This window comes from Cherax quadricarinatus, chromosome 29 (assembly GCF_038502225.1).
Source record: "Cherax quadricarinatus isolate ZL_2023a chromosome 29, ASM3850222v1, whole genome shotgun sequence".
Lineage (NCBI taxonomy): Eukaryota > Metazoa > Arthropoda > Malacostraca > Decapoda > Parastacidae > Cherax > Cherax quadricarinatus.
In genome coordinates, this window is record NC_091320.1 from 12,986,080 (window position 1) to 13,005,447 (window position 19,368).

General features: G+C 42.0%; 1 protein-coding gene across 1 annotated transcript in view; it reads left to right on the forward strand.

The window, feature by feature from the left end:
- The window catches only part of LOC128690364 (reelin), an 871,665-nt gene that overhangs the window by 803,750 nt on the left and 48,547 nt on the right, over nt 1-19,368 (forward strand). The window contains exons 60-62 of the mRNA XM_070089797.1: nt 4,228-4,345; nt 10,186-10,344; nt 11,837-12,078. Coding sequence (XP_069945898.1) covers nt 4,228-4,345; nt 10,186-10,344; nt 11,837-12,078 — 519 coding nt within the window. The remainder of the gene's footprint in view (nt 1-4,227; nt 4,346-10,185; nt 10,345-11,836; nt 12,079-19,368) is intronic.

A 19,368-nucleotide genomic window follows, 5' to 3' on the forward strand; every position in this document is an offset into this window, starting at 1 on the left:
TAAATCTGGAGTATCTGAGAGAGTTAGAGCAAAGGAAGGGGTAGCAGTAATGTTGAATGATCAGTTATGGAAGGAGAAAAGAGAATATGAATGTGTAAATTCAAGAATTATGTGGATTAAAGTAAAGGTTGGATGCGAGAAGTGGGTCATAATAAGCGTGTATGCACCTGGAGAAGAGAGGAATGCAGAGGAGAGAGAGAGATTTTGGGAGATGTTAAGTGAATGTATAGGAGCCTTTGAACCAAGTGAGAGAGTAATTGTGAGGGTGTGGTAGGTAAGTTTGGGGTACCAGGTCTAAATGATAATGGGAGCCCTTTGATTGAACTTTGTATAGAAAGGGGTTTAGTTATAGGTAATACATATTTTAAGAAAAAGAGGATAAATAAGCATACAAGATATGATGTAGGGCGAAATGACAGTAGTTTGTTGGATTATGTATTGGTAGATAAAAGACTGTTGAGTAGACTTCAGGATGTACATGTTTATAGAGGGGCCACAGATATATCAGATCACTTTCTAGTTGTAGCTACACTGAGAGTAAAAGGTAGATGGGATACAAGGAGAATAGAAGCATCAGGGAAGAGAGAGGTGAAGGTTAATAAACTAAAAGAGGAGGCAGTTAGGGTAAGATATAAACAGCTATTGGAGGATAGATGGGCTAATGAGAGCATAGGTAATGGGGTCGAAGAGGTATGGGGTAGGTTTAAAAATGTAGTGTTAGAGTGTTCAGCAGAAGTTTGTGGTTACAGGAAAGTGGGTGCGGGAGGGAAGAGGAGCGATTGGTGGAATGATGATGTAAAGAGAGTAGTAAGGGAGAAAAAGTTAGCATATGAGAAGTTTTTACAAAGTAGAAGTGATGCAAGGAGGGAAGAGTATATGGAGAAAAAGAGAGAGGTTAAGAGAGTGGTGAAGCAATGTAAAAAGAGAGCAAATGAGAGAGTGGGTGAGATGTTATCAACAAATTTTGTTGAAAATAAGAAAAAGTTTTGGAGTGAGATTAACAAGTTAAGAAAGCCTAGAGAACAAATGGATTTGTCAGTTAAAAATAGGAGAGGAGAGTTATTAAATGGAGAGTTAGAGGTATTGGGAAGATGGAGGGAATATTTTGAGGAATTGTTAAATGTTGATGAAGATAGGGAAGCTGTGATTTCGTGTACAGGACAACGAGGAATAACATCTTGTAGGAGTGAGGAAGAGCCAGTTGTGAGTGTGGGGGAAGTTCGTGAGGCAGTAGGTAAAATGAAAGGGGGTAAGGCAGCCGGGATTGATGGGATAAAGATAGAAATGTTAAAAGCAGGTGGGGATATAGTTTTGGAGTGGTTGGTGCAATTATTTAATAAATGTATGGAAGAGGGTAAGGTACCTAGGGATTGGCAGAGAGCATGCATAGTTCCTTTGTATAAAGGGAAAGGGGATAAAAGAGAGTGCAAAAATTATAGGGGGATAAGTCTGTTGAGTATACCTGGCAAAGTGTATGGTAGAGTTATTATTGAAAGAATTAAGAGAATAGGATAGCAGATGAACAAGGAGGCTTTAGGAAAGGTAGGGGGTGTGTGGACCAGGTGTTTACAGTGAAACATATAAGTGAACAGTATTTAGATAAGGCCAAAGAGGTCTTTGTGGCATTTATGGATTTGGAAAAGGCGTATGACAGGGTGGATAGGGGGGCAATGTGGCAGATGTTGCAGGTGTATGGTGTAGGAGGTAGGTTACTGAAAGCAGTGAAGAGTTTTTACGAGAATAGTGAGGCTCAAGTTAGAGTATGTAGGAAAGAGGGAAATTATTTCCCAGTAAAAGTAGGCCTTAGACAAGGATGTGTGATGTCACCGTGGTTGTTTAATATATTTATAGATGGGGTTGTAAGAGAAGTAAATGCGAGGGTCTTGGCAAGAGGAGTGGAGTTAAAAGATAAAGAATCACACATAAAGTGGGAGTTGTCACAGTTGCTCTTTGCTGATGACACTGTGCTCTTGGGAGATTCTGGAGAGAAGTTGCAGAGATTGGTGGATGAATTTGGAAGGGTGTGCAAAAGAAGAAAATTGAAAGTGAATACAGGAAAGAGTAAAGTTATGAGGATAACAAAAAGATTAGGTGATGAAAGATTGGATATCAGATTGGAGGGAGAGAGTATGGAGGAGGTGAATGTATTCAGATATTTGGGAGTGGACGTGTCAGCGGATGGGTCTATGAAAGATGAGGTGAATCATAGAATTGATGAGGGGAAAAGGGTGAGTGGTGCACTTAGGAGTCTCTGGAGACAAAGAACTTTGTCCATGGAGGCAAAGAGGGGAATATATGAGAGTATAGTTTTACCAACGCTCTTATATGGGTGTGAAGCATGGGTGATGAATGTTGCAGCGAGGAGAAGGCTGGAGGCAGTGGAGATGTCATGTCTGAGAGCAATGTGTGGTGTGAATATAATGCAGAGAATTCGTAGTTTGGAAGTTAGGAGGAGGTGCGGGATTACCAAAACTGTTGTCCAGAGGGCTGAGGAAGGGTTGTTGAGGTGGTTCGGACATGTGGAGAGAATGGAGCGAAACAGAATACCTTCAAGAGTGTATCAGTCTGTAGTGGAAGGAAGGCGGGGTAGGGGTCGGCCTAGGAAAGGTTGGAGGGAGGGGGTAAAGGAGGTTTTGTGTGCGAGGGGCTTGGACTTTCAGCAGGCATGCGTGAGCGTGTTTGATAGGAGTGAATGGAGACAAATGGTTTTTAATACTTGACGTGCTGTTGGAGTGTGAGCAAAGTAACATTTATGAAGGGGTTCAGGGAAACCGGCAGGCCGGACTTGAGTCCTGGAGATGGGAAGTACAGTGCCTGCACTCTGAAGGAGGGGTGTTAATGTTGCAGTTTAAAAACTGTATTGTAAACCACCCTTCTGGCAAGACAGTGATGGAGTGAATGATGGTGAAAGTTTTTCTTTTTCGGGCCACCCTGCCTTGGTGGGAATCGGCCAGTGTGATAATAAATATATATATATATATATATATATATATATATATATATATATATATATATATATATATATATATATATATATATATATATATATATATGGTATAGGGTTATCATATATATATATATATATATATATATATATATATATATATATATATATATATATATATATATATATATATATATATATATATATATATATATATATATATATATATATATATATATATGTGTGTGTGTGTGTGTGTGTGTGTGTGTGTCGTGCCGAATAGGCAGAATTTGCGATCTTGGCTTAAATAGCAACGCTCATCTTGCCATATAGGACAAGTGAAAATTTGTGTATGCAATAATTTCGCCAAAATCATTCTGAACCTAACGAAAAAAATATATTTCATAGTGTTTGTTTAGTATTAAATTACTGTAAACAAATCTAAAATATTTAGTTGAGTTAGGCTAAAATAAATTGTTCTTGTTATAATAAGGTTAGGTAAGTTTTCTAAGATTCTTTTGGTGCAAAATTAAATTTTTTTACATTAACATTATTGAAAAAAAAATATATCTTTAAACGTATAAAAGAAAATTTCAGAAAGGACTTAATTTTAAATGAGTTCTTGCTAACTGACCAGTTTTACATATTCGGCACGACATATATATATATATATATATATATATATATATATATATATATATATATATATATATATATATATATATATATATATATATATATATATATGTATGTATGTATATATACACACACACACACACTCATACATTTGAAGAGTTTCGAGTTTCACTACTCTCGGCGCCCGGCCATGGGCCAGGCTCGTTTGGCGCTTGTCTAATCAACCAGGCTGTTCCTGCTGGAGGCCTGCTGCCCCACATATCCATCACAGCATGGTTGGTCTGGCACCTGGTGAAAATACTTGTCCGGATTCCTCTTAAGCGCTGCTACACTTGTTTCAGCCGTGTTTCTGATGTCTTCTGGTAAGATGTTAGACTCTGGAACCCCGAACGTTGATACACTTTTATCTGTCTGTGAATGCCGTCGTTTGATGGCTATGTCATGACTGCCTATAATGATCTTAGTTATAATGCTGGACATAATGAAGCTCCCCATGTTCTATACACTCGTATTACCAGGGCTATTAACCGTAGTTTCTAGACAGCAACGTCTGTCTTAACTCTCTTCCCTGATGATAAGTGGTTCTTTCTGTGAATTACATAGTGTACGTAATTATAATGTACGTAATTATATGGTGCTTTCTTCAGGTTGTGGCAGCCTCGCCTGGCCTCTCCTCCACCAGCCTGGTCCCTGGACGACCTTTACATCGGCGGCTCAGAGATCAGCGCTGCTCAACTCATCGATGAGTTTGAAGGAGAACCCACGGTAGGTAGTGACAGTAACCAACCCACGGTAGGTGCTGATAGTAACCAACCCACGGTAGGTAGTGAAAGTAACCAACCCACGGTAGGTAGTAATAGTAACCAACCCACGGTAGGTAGTGAAAGTAACCAACCCACGGTAGGTAGTGATAGTAACCAACCCACGGTAGGTAGTGAAAGTAACCAATCCACGGTAGGTAGTGACAGTAACCAACCCACGGTAGATAGTGATAGTAACCAACCCACGGTAGGTAGTGACAGTAAAAAACCCACGGTGGGTAGAGACTGTAACCAACCCATGGTAGGTAGTGACAGTAACCAACCCACGGTAGGGAAAGACAGTAACCAACCCACGGAAGGTAGTAACAGTAGCCAACCCACAGTAGGTAGTGACAGTAACCAACCCACGGTAGGTAGTGACAGCAACAAACCCACGGTAAGAAGAGACATTAACCAACCCACGGTAGGTACTAACAGTAATCAACCCACGGTAGGTAGTGACAGTAACCAACCCACGATAGGTAGTGACAGTAACCAACCCACGGTAGGTAGTGACAGTAACCAACCCACGATAGGTAGTGACAGTAACCAACCCACGGTAAGAAGAGACATTAACCAACCCACGGTAGGTACTAACAGTAATCAACCCACGATAGGTAGTGACAGTAACCAACCCACGGTAGGTATTGACAGTAACCAACCCACGGTAGGTAGTGACAGTAACCAACCCACGATAGGTAGTGACAGTAACCAACCCACGGTAGGTAGTGACAGTAACCAACCCACAGTAAACTCTGGGTTAATATTGAATTGTTCCTTGCACTGTATACACACTGTGGTGAACAAGACACATGTGTAACACCACATACACAGTGTGGTGAACAAGACACATGTGTAACACCACATTCACAGTGTGGTAAACAAGACACATGTGTAACACCACATACACAGTGTGATGAACAAGACACATGTGTAACACCACATACACACTGTGGTGATTAAGACACATGTGTAACACCATATACACAGTGTGGTGAACAAGACACATGTGTAACACCACATACACAGTGTGATGAACAAGACACATGTGTAACACCACATACACACTGTGGTGAACAAGACACATGTGTAACACTACATACACAGTGTGGTGAACAAGACACATGTGTAACACCACATACACAGTGTGATGAACAAGACACATGTGTAACACCACATACTGTGGTGAACAAGACACATGTGTAACACCACATACACAGTGTGGTGAACAAGACACATGTGTAACACCACATACACAGTGTGATGAACAAGACACATGTGTAACACCACATACACACTGTGGTGAACAAGACACATGTGTAACACCACATACACACTGTGGTGAACAAGACACATGTGTAACACCACATACACAGTGTGGTGAACAAGACGCATGTGTAACACCACATACACAGTGTGGTGAACAAGACACATGTGTAACACCACATACACAGTGTGGTGAACAAGACACATGTGTAACACCACATACACAGTGTGATGAACAAGACACATGTGTAACACCACATACACACTGTGGTGAACAAGACACATGTGTAACACCACATACACACTGTGGTGAACAAGACACATGTGTAACACCACATACACAGTGTGGTGAACAAGACGCATGTGTAACACCACATACACAGTGTGGTGAACAAGACATATGTGTAACACCACATACACAGTGTGGTGAACAAGACACATGTGTAACACCACATACACAGTGTGGTGAACAAGACACATGTGTAACACCACATACACAGTGTGGTGAACAAGACATATGTGTAACACCACATACACAGTGTGGTGAACAAGACACATGTGTAACACCACATACACAGTGTGGTGAACAAGACGCATGTGTAACACCACATACACAGTGTGGTGAACAAGACATATGTGTAACACCACATACACAGTGTAGTGAACAAGACACATGTGTAACACCACATACACAGTGTGGTGAACAAGACACATGTGTAACACCACATACACAGTGTGGTGAACAAGACATATGTGTAACACCACATACACAGTGTGGTGAACAAGACACATGTGTAACACCACATACACAGTGTGGTGAACAAGACATATGTGTAACACCACATACACAGTGTGGTGAACAAGACACATGTGTAACACCACATACACAGTGTGGTGAACAAGACACATGTGTAACACCACATACACAGTGTGGTGAACAAGACACATGTACAACACCACATACACAGTGTGATGAACAAGACACATGTACAACACCACATACACAGCGTGGTGAACAAGACACATGTGTAACACCACATACACAGTGTGGTGAACAAGACACATGTACAACACCACATACACAGTGTGATGAACAAGACACATGTACAACACCACATACACAGTGTGGTGAACAAGACACATGTGTAACACCACATACACAGTGTGATGAACAAGACACATGTGTAACACCACATACACAGTGTGGTGAACAAGACACATGTGTAACACCACATACACAGCGTGGTGAACAAGACACATGTGTAACACCACATACACAGTGTGGTGAACAAGACACATGTGTAACACCACATACACAGTGTGATGAACAAGACACATGTGTAACACCACATACACAGTGTGGTGAACAAGACACATGTACAACACCACATACACAGCGTGGTGAACAAGACACATGTGTAACACCACATACACAGTGTGATGAACAAGACACATGTGTAACACCACATACACAGTGTGGTGAACAAGACACATGTGTAACAGCACATACACAGTGTGGTGAACAAGACACATGTGTAACACCACATACACAGTGTGGTGAACAAGACACATGTGTAACACCACATACACTGCGTGGTGAACAAGACACATGTACAACACCACATACACTGCGTGGTGAACAAGACACATGTACAACACCACATACACAGTGTGGTGAACAAGACACATGTACAACACCACATACACTGCGTGGTGAACAAGACACATGTGTAACACCACATACACAGTGTTGTGAACAAGACACATGTGTAACACCACATACACTGCGTGGTGAACAAGACACATGTACAACACCACATACACTGCGTGGTGAACAAGACACATGTACAACACCACATACACTGCGTGGTGAACAAGACACATGTACAACACCACATACACTGCGTGGTGAACAAGACACATGTACAACACCACATACACAGTGTGGTGAACAAGACACATGTAGAACACCACATACACAGTGTGGTGAACAAGACACATGTACAACACCACATACACAGTGTGGTGAACAAGACACATGTACAACACCACATACACAGTGTGGTGAACAAGACACATGTACAACACCACATACACAGTGTGGTGAACAAGACACATGTACAACACCACATACACAGTGTGGTGAACAAGACACATGTACAACACCACATACACAGTGTGGTGAACAAGACACATGTACAACACCACATACACAGTGTGGTGAACAAGACACATGTACAACACCACATACACAGTGTGGTGAACAAGACACATGTACAACACCACATACACAGTGTGGTGAACAAGACACATGTACAACACCTGGGCATCTACATTATACAGATGTTTCGCCATTTGCGGTTTTATCAGTTTAATAAAGAGGAAATTTAACGATGTTGAAATCAGAAATAAATAAATAAATTTAAAATAAATGAAGAAACCAATGTGTAAACTCCTGAGGCTGGAATATGTGACTGTAAGTAAACACACGTCTCCCATGTCAGCCCCAACACCCATATATATATATATATATATATATATATATATATATATATATATATATATATATATATATATATATATATATATATATATATATATATATATATATAGTTTCCTCCAATCAACAGATGATCCAGAATATTAGAGCCGTTTTACCAGGAGCACGAGCCATTGATTCAGCCAATAGCACTCTCCTTGGTGCTCCTCTTGGGTCCAATGACATCGATCTGATCCTAGAGAAAAAAGTCTCAGACCTCCGGACGATGGAAAGTAGGATGAAAGACATTGACACACATGATGCCTTCTACCTACTCACCAGGTTCCTGTCAATCCCAAAACTTACCTACTTTCTAAGATGCTCCCCAGCCTTCAGCAGTCCAAAACTCAAGGAATATGACTCTCTCCTAAAGACCTTGCTAGAGAGTGTACTGAATCATTCCCTTGAAGATGGACAGTGGTTGTAAGCCTCGCTTCCGGTCAGGCTTGGGGGGCTAGGAGTTCGCAGATCCTCCCAGATTGCTCTACCAGCTTTCCTATCCTCTTCCATAGCATCAAACGAGTTGATAAGAGAAATTCTTCCTGATAACCTCAGTGACTCAGCAGGAATACAGGACCCTAGCTACGCCAGTGCCATCACCGAATGGGAGACTCTTGGTGCTCCAGCACCAAACCCTAGTGCAGCATTGGCTCACAGTCAAGCTGGGATGGCCCGATCGCTGAAAAGGTGCTTGCCAACATGCTCAGGGCTGCAACATCAGACAGGGAGACTGCCCGTCTCCAGGCTGTGAGCGCACCTCACTCCGGGGACTTCGTCCAAACAGCTCCCATATCAGCAATAGGAACGCGACTCGACCCTAAGACCCTCCATATTGCAGTGGCTCTGCCCCTTGCTGCCCCAGTTCACACAGAATATACGTGTACTTGCGGTGAAGCACAAGCAGACCAATATGGTCTACATGGTCTTAACTGTTCCAAAACCAAGGGCTGTCATGCAAGAGACAATGAGGTCAACGACATCATAAAGAGAACCCTTGCTACAGCTGGATGCCCAGCCGAGAGGGAGCCCCGATCACTAGCAGCCAACAATACCCACAACCCAGCAAACCACCCCGACGGGATCACCATCTCTCCTTGGAAGAATGGCAAGCTCTTAGCATGGGACTATACTTGTGTGTCCACACTGGCTGACACCTATATCCATCACAGTGCTGGGCGACAGAGAGGAGCTGCTGACCACAGGGAGGAGCACAAGATCAGCAAGTACAGGGACGTAAGCCAACAGTATCAATTTGTACCAGTGGGATCAGAGACCTTGGGATCATGGGGAAAAAATGCCATACGTTTCCTCAAAGAATTGGGCCCCAGACTCATCGACACCACCAGGGACCCAAGGGCAGCCACTTTCATGTTCCAGCACCTCAGCGTAGCCATCCAGAGGGAAAATGCTTGCTGCATACTTGGCTCACGTCCAGCCTCGGAGGAGCTGAAGGAAACTCATGATCTTTAATACATTGTACCATTGTATTCATGTTTGTGTTTTTCTGCACATGTATTCTGTTTATTAATAAATATTCACATAGAATATAAAATATATAGGGGGTGGTAGGAGAAGAAAATATTCAAACAGCTCCGGGGAGAACCTTGAGTTTTCCCTGAGGTACGTTTATTGTCTTCTCTGAGGATGAGGGTCCCCGTTCCCGGGTTTCTTGCAAATTAAGTCACTCATAAGCTAGACCAAGCCAGCCGCCGTCAGCCAGTCTGCTCGCTTCAAACGTTTGTGTGATCGTTTGGGATGAGTGGCACTGTCCGTACTGTCATGATGTTATGGTCACACACAGGATGAGTGGCACTGTCCAGTACTGTCAGTATGATGTAAATGAGCTGAGATAGAATTGCATCTTCTAACTTGTAAATGAGCTGAGGTAAGATAACAACTCATATCCTGCAAACTCAAGGACTTAGAAAATAAGTACGTACTTAGGAAATAAGTTATTTGTTGTGCGCAGGTTTCTCTAAGTGACTGATTGTCGTGTGCAGGTCTCTGAGTGGTTGTTCGCGCCTCACAGTGAGAGCCAGAGGGACTACTGTTCTAGTGGCACTAACGGCTCCTTGGTGTGGGGTGCCGACTCTCCCGGACACAGAGCCATCACCACGCAGGAACTCATCATTCATGATACACACATCTTGCAATTTAAGGTGAGATAACCTGCATGCCACACTATCTTCCTCTCTTATTTTATTTTGTACTCTCTTGTGTTGCACTACGTTGTATTGTATTGTACTGTGTTGCATTGCACTATATTGTACCATACTTCGTTGTATTGTACTCTGTTATTTTGTACTGTATCTTGTTTTGTACTGCACTGTGTTGTGTTGTAGTCTGTCGCATTGTACCTTGTTGTTTTATATTGTGCTTTGTTGTATTGTACTCTGTTGTATTGTGTTCTGCTGTATTTTACTCTGTTGTATTGTGCTCTGCTGTATTGTACTCTGTTGTATTGTGCTCTGTTTTATTGTGCTTTGTTGTATTGTACTCTGTTGTATTGTGCTCTGTTGTATTGTACTTTGTTGTATTGTGCTCTGTTATATTGTACACTGTTGTATTGTGCTCTGTTGTATTGTACTATGTTGTATTGTGCTCTGTTGTATTGTGCTCTGTTGTATTATGCTCTGTTGTATTGTGCTCTGTTGTATTGTGCTCTGTTATATTGTACACTGTTGTATTGTGCTCTGTTGTATTATGCTCTGTTGTATTGTACTTTGTTGTATTGTGCTCTGTTATATTGTACACTGTTGTATTGTGCTCTGTTATATTGTACACTGTTGTATTGTGCTCTGTTGTATTGTACTATGTTGTATTGTGCTCTGTTGTATTGTGCTCTGTTGTATTATGCTCTGTTGTATTGTGCTCTGTTGTATTGTGCTCTGTTATAATGTGCTCTATTGAATGGTGCTGTGTTATATTGTAGTTTGTTCTATAGTAATCTGTTGTATGGTGCTGTGTTGTATTGTACTCTGTTGTCTGTTGTATGGTGCTGTGTTGTATTGTATTCTGTTGTCTGTTGTATGGTGCTGTGTTGTATTGTACTCTGTTGTCTGTTGTATGGTGCTGTGTTGTATTGTACTCTGTTGTCTGTTGTATGGTGCTGTATTGTATTGTACTCTGTTGTCTGTTGTATGGTGCTGTGTTGTATTGTACTCTGTTGTCTGTTGTATGGTGCTGTGTTGTATTGTACTCTGTTGTCTGTTGTATGGTGCTGTGTTGTATTGTACTCTGTTGTCTGTTGTATGGTGCTGTGTTGTATTGTACTCTGTTGTCTGTTGTATGGTGCTGTGTTGTATTGTACTCTGTTGTCTGTTGTATGGTGCTGTGTTGTATCGTACTCTGTTGTCTGTTGTATGGTGCTGTGTTGTGTTGTACTCTGTTGTCTGTTGTATGGTGCTGTGTTGTATTGTACTCTGTTGTCTGTTGTATGGTGCTGTGTTGTATTGTACTCTGTTGTCTGTTGTATGGTGCTGTGTTGTATTGTATTCTGTTGTATTCAGCTGCATTAGAGTTACTGGTTTCCTACAGCTTCACGTGTCATTGTGGTGAATAACATTGTTTATGTCAGAAGTGTCATCAGTGTCACTGGTGTCTGTGTGACACCAGTGTCATGAGTGTCAGTAACATTGTTCAATATTACAGGTGTCTGTGGGGTGTGGTGAGACACCTGGTGAGTGCGGTGACACACCAGGTGTACGTCTGGAGTACAGTCGTGACGGTGGTGTCACGGGGTGGCACCTGGTCCATGACTCGTGTCTGCCTGGCACTTCCCCTGACCCTGACTGTCTGCCCTACACCTTCCATCCACAGTCAGTGTTCCACTCAGACACACACTCACACTGGAAGAGGATCATCATACCTCTGCCAGAGAAGACCTGGGGAAGGTGAGGTTCTAACAAAGACCTGGGGAAGGTGAGGTTCTAACAAAGACCTGGGGAAGGTGAGGTTCTAACAAAGACCTGGGGAAGGTGAGGTTCTAACAAAGACTTGGGGAAGGTGAGGTTCTAACAAAGACCTGGGGAAGGTGAGGTTCTAACAAAGACCTGGGGAAGGTGAGGTTCTAACAAAGACCTGAGGAAGGTGAGGTTCTAACGAAGACCTGGGGAGGGGGAGGGTCTAACAATGACCTGGGGAAGATGAGGTTCTAACAAAGACCTGGGGAAGGTGAGGTTCTAACAAAGACCTGGGGAAGGTGAGGTTTTAACAAAGACCTGGGGAAGGTGAGGTTCTAACAAAGACCTGGGGAAGGTGAGGTTCTAACAAAGACCTGAGGAAGGTGAGGTTCTAACGAAGACCTGGGAAGGGGGAGGGTCTAACAATGACCTGGGGAAGATGAGGTTCTAACAAAGACCTGGGGGAGGTGAGGTTCTAACAAAGGCCTTGGGAAGCTGAGGTTCTAACAAAGACCTGGGGAAGGTGAGGTTCTAACAAAGACTTGGGGAAGGTGAGGTTCTAACAAAGACCTGGGGGAAGGTGAGGTTCTAACAAAGACCTGGAGAAGACGAGGTTCTAACAAAGACCTGGTGGAAGTTGAGTTTCTAACAAAGACCTGGTGGAAGTTAAGGTTCTAACAAAGACCTGGGGAAGGTGAGGTTCTGAAAGAGACCTGGGGGAAGGTGAGGTTAACAAAGACCTGGTGGAAATTGAGATTCTAACAAAGACCTGGTGGAAGTTGAGGTTCTAACAAAGCCCTGGTGGAAGGTGAGGTTCTATCAAAAACCTGGTGGAAGGTGAGGTTCTAACACAGACCTGGTGGAAGGTGAGGTTCTAACAAAGCCCTGGTGGAAGGTGAGGTTCTAACAAAGACCTGTTGGGTGTTGAGGTTCTAACAAAGACCTGGTGGGTGTTGAGGTTCTAACAAAGCCCTGGTAGAAGGTGAGGTTCTAACAAAGCCCTGGTGGAAGGTGAGGTTCTAACAAAGACCTGTTGGGTGTTGAGGTTCTAACAAAGCCCTGGTGGAAGGTGAGGTTCTAACAAAGCCCTTGTGGAAGGTGAGGTTCTAACAAAGACCTGGTGGGTGTTGAGGTTCTAACCAAGCCCTGGTGGAAGGTGAGGTTCTAACAAAGCTCTGGTGGAAGTTGAGGTTCTAAAAGTTTGCATGTGTTTAATTCTTCATTAACACAAACTCTCAGCATAGGAGTACCTGAGGGTAGTTTCCTTGGCCCACTGTTATCCCTCATCTCCATCAGTGACCTACCACATGCCTCCCAGCAACTTAATCAATCCTGACTCAATATTTGTCATATCTAACCTGAATCTGTCGTCCTCAACAGCACAGTCAACATTAAAATGGTATAAAATACCGACAGGTTGTTAGGTAAGACACATATGCAACAGTTAGGTATGTTTATTTCGAAACGTTTCGCCTACACAGTAGGCTTCTTCAGTCGAGTACAGAAAAGTTGATAGAAGCAGAAGAGATGTGAAGACGATGTAATCAGTCCATCACCCTTGAAGTTTTGAGGTGGTCAGTCCCTCAGTCTGGAGAAGAGTATTGTTCCATAGTCTGAAACAATATGGAGTTTAAGTGACAGGATGGAGCCTTATATACCGCCAGGAGGTGATATGTAGGCCACTAGTAGAGGTAAGAACGTAGTCGTTGGGAGGTCACGTCCCTCTCAAATCCAGCCATTCTCACTGAGAGGGACATGAGAGGGACATGACCTCCCAACCACTACATTCTTACCTCTACTAGTGGCCTACATCTCACCTCCTGGCGGTATATAAGGCTCCATCCTGTCACTTCAACTCCATATTGTTTCAGACTATGGAACAATACTCTTCTCCAGACTGAGGGACTGACCACCTCAAAACTTCAAGGATGATGGACTGATTACATAGTCTTCACGTCTCTTCTGCTCCTATCAACTTTTCTGTACTCGACTGAAGAAGCCTACTGTGTAGGCGAAACGTTTGGAAATAAAGATACCTAACTGTTGCATGTGTCTTACCTAACAGCACAGTCAACGAGGAGCCGGTAAAGACTTCTACAAGGATGGCAGCCAACCAACTCACTGTCAATATTCACAATATTTTCTGTATGTTATTCAGGAATAGAGATAAAAATCTGACTGTCAGCATAAGAATAGATAAATCACACAAGGAAGGACAAGATCAGGGGAGAAATTCTTAGGGATACACATTGACTAAAGTTTGAAATTCAACTCTAAAACAACCAATACTTAGCTAAGAAAATTTCCAGAACTATGAACATTCCAGAGTTGTGAGCATTCTAGCAAGAATAAGAAAATTTCCGAAACTGTGGACCTTTATCAACAATACTCTACTTTGTTCCACACACAACAATACGCTACTTTGTTCCACACACAGCAATACTCTACTTTGTTCCACACACAACAATACGCTACTTTGTTCCACACACAGCAATACGCTACTTTGTTCCACACACAGCAATACTCTACTTTGTTCCACACACAACAATACGCTACTTTGTTCCACACACAGCAATACTCTACTTTGTTCCACACACAACAATACGCTACTTTGTTCCACACACAGCAATACGCTACTTTGTTCCACACACAGCAATACTCTACTTTGTTCCACACACAACAATACACTACTTTGTTCCACACACAACAATACTCTACTTTGTTCCACACACAACAAAACTCTACTTTGTTCCACACACAACAGTACTCTACTTTGTTCCACACACAACAATACTCTACTTTGTTCCACACACAACAATACGCTACTTTGTTCCACACACAGCAATACGCTACTTTGTTCCACACACAACAATACGCTACTTTGTTCCACACACAACAATACTCTACTTTGTTCCACACACAACAATACGCTACTTAGTTCCACACACAGCAATACACTACGTTGTTCCACACACAGCAATACGCTACTTTGTTCCACACACAACAATACGCTACTTTGTTCCACACACAGCAATACGCTACTTTGTTCCACACACAACAATACGCTACTTTGTTCCACACACAACAATACTCTACTTTGTTCCACACACAACAATACGCTACTTAGTTCCACACACAGCAATACACTACGTTGTTCCACACACAGCAATACGCTACTTTGTTCCACACACAACAATACGCTACTTTGTTCCACACACAACAATACGCCACTTTGTTCCACACACAACAATACGCTACTTTGTTCCACACACAACAATACGCTACTTTGTTCCACACACAACAATACGCTACTTTGTTCCACACACAATACGCTACTTTGTTCCACACACAACAATACAGTACTTTGTTCCACACACAACAATACGGTACTTTGTTCCACACACAACAGTACGCTACTTTGTTCCACACACAACAATACGCTACTTTGTTCCACACACAACAATACGGTACTTTGTTCCACACACAACAATACGGTACTTTGTTCAACACACAATACGCTACTTTGTTCCACACACAACAATACGGTACTTTGTTCCACACACAACAATACGGTACTTTGTTCCACACACAACAGTACGCTACTTTGTTCCACACACAACAATACGCTACTTTGTTCCACACACAACAATACGGTACTTTGTTCCACAAAAAACAATACGGTACTTTGTTCCACACACACACAATACGGTACTTTGTTCCACACACAACAATACGCTACTTTGTTCCACACACAACAATACGCTACTTTGTTCCACACACAACAATACGCTACTTTGTTCCACACACAACAATACACTACTTTGTTCCACACACACACAATACGATACTTTGTTCCACACACAACAATATGCTACTTTGTTCCACACACAACAATACGCTACTTTTTTCCACACACAATACTCTACTTTGTTCCACAAACAATACACTACTTTGTTCCACACACAATACGCTACTTTGTTCCACACACAATACACTACTTTGTTCCACATACAATACGCTACTTTGTTCCACACACAGCAATACGCTACTTTGTTCCACACACAATACGCTACTTTGTTCCACACACAATACGGTACTTTGTTCCACACACAACAATACGCTACTTTGTTCCACACACAACAATACGCTACTTTGTTCCACACACAACAATACGCTACTTTGTTCCACACGCAATTCGCTACTTTGTTCCACACACAACAATACGCTACTTTGTTCCACACACAACAATACGCTACTTTGTTCCACACACAGCAATATGGTACTTTGTTCCACACACAACAATGCTCTACTTTGTTCCACACACAATACACTACTTTGTTCCACACACAATACGCTACTTTGTTCCACACACAATACTCTACTTTGTTCCACACACAATACGCTACTTTCTTCAACACAGCAATACGGTACTTTGTTCCACACACAACAATACTCTACTTTGTTCCAAACACAACAATACTCTACTTTGTTCCACACACAGCAATACGGTACTTTGTTCCACACACAACAATACACTACTTTGTTCCACACACAATGCGCTACTTTGTTCCACACACAATGCTCTACTTTGTTCCACACACAATACGCTACTTTGTTCCACACACAGCAATACGGTACTTTGTTCCACACACAACAATACGCTACTTTGTTCCACACATAACAATACGCTACTTTGTTCCACACACAACAATACGGTACTTTGTTCCACACACAACAATACTCTACTTTGTTCCACACACAATACGCTACTTTGTTCCACACACAGCAATACGGTACTTTGTTCCACACACAACAATACGGTACTTTGTTCCACACACAATAATACTCTACTTTGTTCCACACACAATACACTACTTTGTTCCACACACAACAATACGCTACTTTGTTCCACACACAACAATACTCTAATTTGTTCCACACACAACAATACGCTACTTTGTTCCACACACAGCAATATGGTACTTTGTTCCACACACAACAATGCTCTACTTTGTTCCACACACAATACACTACTTTGTTCCACACACAATACGCTACTTTGTTCCACACACAATACTCTACTTTGTTCCACACACAATACGCTACTTTCTTCCACACACAGCAATACGGTACTTTGTTCCACACACAACAATACTCTACTTTGTTCCAAACACAACAATACTCTACTTTGTGCCACACACAGCAATACGGTACTTTGTTCCACACACAATACACTACTTTGTTCCACACACAATGCGCTACTTTGTTCCACACACAATACTCTACTTTGTTCCACACACAATACGCTACTTTGTTCCACACACAGCAATACGGTACTTTGTTCCACACACAACAATACGCTACTTTGTTCCACACATAACAATACGCTACTTTGTTCCACACACAACAATACGGTACTTTGTTCCACACACAACAATACTCTACTTTGTTCCACAGACAATACGCTACTTTGTTCCACACACAGCAATACGGTACTTTGTTCCACACACAACAATACGGTACTTTGTTCCACACACAATAATACTCTACTTTGTTCCACACACAATACACTACTTTGTTCCACACACAACAATACGCTACTTTGTTCCACACACAACAATACTCTAATTTGTTCCACACACAATACGCTGCTTTGTTCCACACACAGCAATACGGTACTTTGTTCCACACACAGCAATGCGGTACTTTGTTCCACACACAACAATACGCTACTTTGTTCCACACACAGCAATACGCTACTTTGTTCCACACACAACAATACACTACTTTGTTCCGCACACAATACTCTACTTTGTTCCACACACAATACACTACTTTGTTCCACAAGCAATACACTACTTTGTTCCAAACACAATACACTACTTTGTTCCACACACAATACACTACTTTGTTCCACACACAATGCGCTACTTTGTTCCACACATAATACACTACTTTGTTCCACACACAATACGCTACCTTGTTCCACACAGAATACACTACTTTGTTCCACACACAGCAATACGCTACTTTGTTCCACACTCAATACGCTACTTTGTTCCACACACAACAATACGCTACTTTGTTCCACACACAATACTCTCTGTTCCACACACAGCAATACCCTACTTTGTTCCACACACAACAATACTCTACTTTGTTCCACACACAATACACTACTTTGTTCCACACACAACAATACGCTACTTTGTTCCACACACAACAATACGCTACTTTGTTCCACCCACAACAATATACTACTTTGTTCCACACACAATACACTACTTTGTTCCACACACAATACGCTACTTTGTTCCACACACAATACACTACTTTGTTCCACACACAGCAATACGCTACTTTGTTCCACACACAACAATACTCTTTGTTCCACATACAATACACTACTTTGTTCCACACACAAGAATACGCTACTTTGTTCCACACACAACAATACGCTACTTTGTTCCACACACAACAATACACTACTTTGTTCCACACACAGCAATACGCTACTTTGTTCCACACACAACAATACTCTTTGTTCCACATACAATACACTACTTTGTTCCACACACAAGAATACGCTACTTTGTTCCACACACAACAATGCACTACTTTGTTCCACACACAATACGCTACTTTGTTCCACACACAATACACTACTTTGTTCCACACACAGCAATACGCTACTTTGTTCCACACTCAATACGCTACTTTGTTCCACACACACCAATACGCTACTTTGTTCCACACACAATACTCTTTGTTCCACACACAGCAATACGCTACTTTGTTCCACACACAACAATACTCTACTTTGTTCCACACACAATACACTACTTTGTTCCACACACAACAATACGCTACTTTGTTCCACACACAACAATACGCTTTGTTCCACACACAACAATACACTACTTTGTTCCACACACAACAATACGGTACTTTGTTCCACACACAAGAATACGGTACTTTGTTCCACACACAACAATACACTGCTTTGTTCCACACACAACAATACGGTACTTTGTTCCACACACAACAATACGGTACTTTGTTCCACACACAACAATACTAGGACCAAAACCTAGCCATCGTGGTTTTCTATAAGCCACCAGATGCAACTTCCCAACAGTTCAAGAAACAACTACTGAAAATTGACTACTGTAAAACCTTTCAGCTCCATCCCCAAATAATCTTACTGCTTGGTGATATCAACCTATGGCACACAAAATGGAAGAATGTAGCGAATACAGTTATAGCAGAAACAATCCCTGG